The 2,500-nt window shown below is 55.8% G+C and overlaps 1 protein-coding gene across 1 annotated transcript in view; it reads right to left on the bottom strand.

Moving 5' to 3' along the window:
• Nucleotides 1–2,500, bottom strand: part of shkbp1 (SH3KBP1 binding protein 1) — a 16,774-nt gene that overhangs the window by 604 nt on the left and 13,670 nt on the right. The window contains exons 15-17 of the mRNA XM_053321589.1: nt 2,076–2,260; nt 1,848–1,950; nt 1–946 (exon numbers count right to left, since the gene is read on the bottom strand). The exon at nt 1–946 is cut by the window's left edge and continues 194 nt beyond it. Coding sequence (XP_053177564.1) covers nt 202–946; nt 1,848–1,950; nt 2,076–2,260 — 1,033 coding nt within the window. The 3' untranslated portion in view covers nt 1–201. The remainder of the gene's footprint in view (nt 947–1,847; nt 1,951–2,075; nt 2,261–2,500) is intronic.

Raw genomic sequence — 2,500 nt, forward strand, 5'->3', positions numbered from 1 at the left:
TAAATAAAACTGATCGCCAGACGTCGTCGTCGTGTGTTAGTAGTGATGTCATCCACTGGAAGCTTGTGGTATCCATAGCAACAGAGCTCTGTGAGACGGCCGATTGGCTGTTCATTCAGAGCAAGTTTTAAGGCGTTTCACGTGACGACAGGAATCCAAACAGGCGATAACTCTCCACACGCGCTCAGTCCCGTCAGCCAATCAGAAGCTGGTCTCGTTCAAATGTGGTTTGGGGCTAGTGGGGGGGGCGGCAGCGGCGGCGGGAGGGCTGTCGGGGCTCGCCGGACTCTCAGGAGGCGCTGGGACGTCAGCAGGAGGCGCAGCGGGACTGCGGCGAGGAGAGGCCGTCGTCTGAGAGCGGGTGGGGCTCATAGCCGGGGGGGGAGGGGGGGCGGGGGCGGTTGGGGAGGTGGGCGCCGTCCTGCGGAGCGACGAAGACCCCGACAGCGGCGAGGACGACAACGATGAAGGCGTCCCGGTGGGATGGCGAGCACCCGGCGACACAGAGAAGGTGGTGGGGGTCCGCATGCCGAATCTGGCCTCTAACTCGCTGCACACCGCTAAGCTCCGCCTCACGCCCTCCGACCCCGCCGGAACCACGAACCCCGAGCTCGTCGCCGCCTCCGAGCCCTTAGCGAGCTCCTGGCAGCGCTCCACAAAGCTGCCCCTGCGCACAGACCCCCACGGCTCCTGGTGGCGGGGGGGGCGGGGGCTGGGGGAGGAGCTAGAGCTGTGAGAGTAGGCGGGGCCGGGGATGGTGAGGGGCTGCAGGCCGGGGCCAGCTGACAGGCCGGCGTCTCGGACAGGTTTGGTGAAGGGAAGGGGGGGCGGGGCTTGGCGAGGGAGGCTGCCGCACAGAGAAGCAGAGGAACCTGAAGCTCCGCCTCCTCGTCCTGCTGAGTGGAGACGCTCCGCCCGAATGCCGTCGCTCAGCTGAGACACCAGACTGCAGACAGGAAGTCACATGATCACGTTACATGTCGTCACGGAAACATCAAGATGTTAAAAACTCATCACTGCTGAACATCTGTGTGTGTGTGTGTGTGTGTGTGTGTGTGTGTGTGTGTGTGTGTGTGTGTGTGTGTGTGTGTTTGTTTTTCTATCCTGGTGGGGACCGTAACCTGACATATCACTCACCCCGATGGGGACCGACTCCTGGTCCCCATCGGGCACGAGCGTTGGACTCAATAGCAAACAGCCTCCTGATAGGCCTGGTCCCCACAGAGCAGGATTTCCTGACTTTGTGTGAACCCCAGAGGTCTCACACGGTACTGCAGTGTGTGAATTTCCCCAGTGGGAACCTTTTCCTGACAAAGTGTGTTTTTTAGCATATTAGCTTTATATTAGCATGTTAGCTTAGCAAATAGCCCCCTGGCTAACTGGATTATCAAATGCAGTGTTAATGGTTAGGGTTTCAATCCAACATGTGTTCAAATACTTGTCATGAATTGTGCCGTGGCCAACAGTGATGGTAATTGTATGCTAATAGACGTTAGCATTACGGGTCGCCACCAGGGGGGCAAAAATCAGGTTTCAAATTTATGTGAGTTATTTATATTTCAAGTCATTTATTATTCAAACTGAATTATGATGAATTTAGGAGTTAAAATTACGTCTCTAGACCCTTTAGAAAGGCTGGACCCCACAACGCTCCACCCAGTCAGGGGTCCCCACGAGGTAATAAAAACAGGTATGTGTGTGTACCTGCAGGTGGAGGCCCTCGGTGTGTGTGTGTGTGTGTGTGTGTGTGTGTGTACCTGCAGGTGGAGGCCCTCGGTGTGTGTGTGTGTGTGTGTGTGTGTGTGTACCTGCAGGTGGAGGCCCTCGGTGTGTGTGTGTGTGTGTACCTGCAGGTGGAGGCCCTCGGTGTGCTGTCAGGTGTTCGGGTCAGAGCGAGGTCACACTGGTCCAGCAGCTCCAGCAGCTCCTCCTCCGTCGGCCCGCCCAGCGCTGGGAGACAACCAATCACAGTGAGTCACAGGGGAACCGACCAATCACAGAGCTCGCACCTCATCATTAAAACCCGTCCTGTGTGTCAGTGAACGATAAAGTTGTGAGAGTTTGAAGCGTCTGACCTCTGATGTCGACTTTGCCGGCGATCTCCATGGCGGTCGTCAGGTCCCACATCTGGATGCTGCCGTTGCCATGGCCACTGAACAGGTAGCGCCGCGGCCGAGAGCCGATGCGACTCGAACCTTCGCACTCGTGAACCATGAAGGCCGTGATGGAGGTGGTGTCCACGGAGCGCACCTCACACACCCTGACACACACACACACACACACACACACACACACACACACACACACACACAAACAGTCATAATATAATATAATTAGATCATATATTATATTATAAACTAGGGCTGTCAGCGTTAACGTGTTAATCGCGATTAGATTAATGCAATCCATAACGTGTTAATTTTTTTTAATCGCATTTTAATGTAGCAAGCCTTTTTGTCCCTTCTACTCCCCCGGAGACGGCTCCTCTAGCTGTAGCGCT

Source organism: Scomber japonicus, chromosome 6 (assembly GCF_027409825.1).
Source record: "Scomber japonicus isolate fScoJap1 chromosome 6, fScoJap1.pri, whole genome shotgun sequence".
Lineage (NCBI taxonomy): Eukaryota > Metazoa > Chordata > Actinopteri > Scombriformes > Scombridae > Scomber > Scomber japonicus.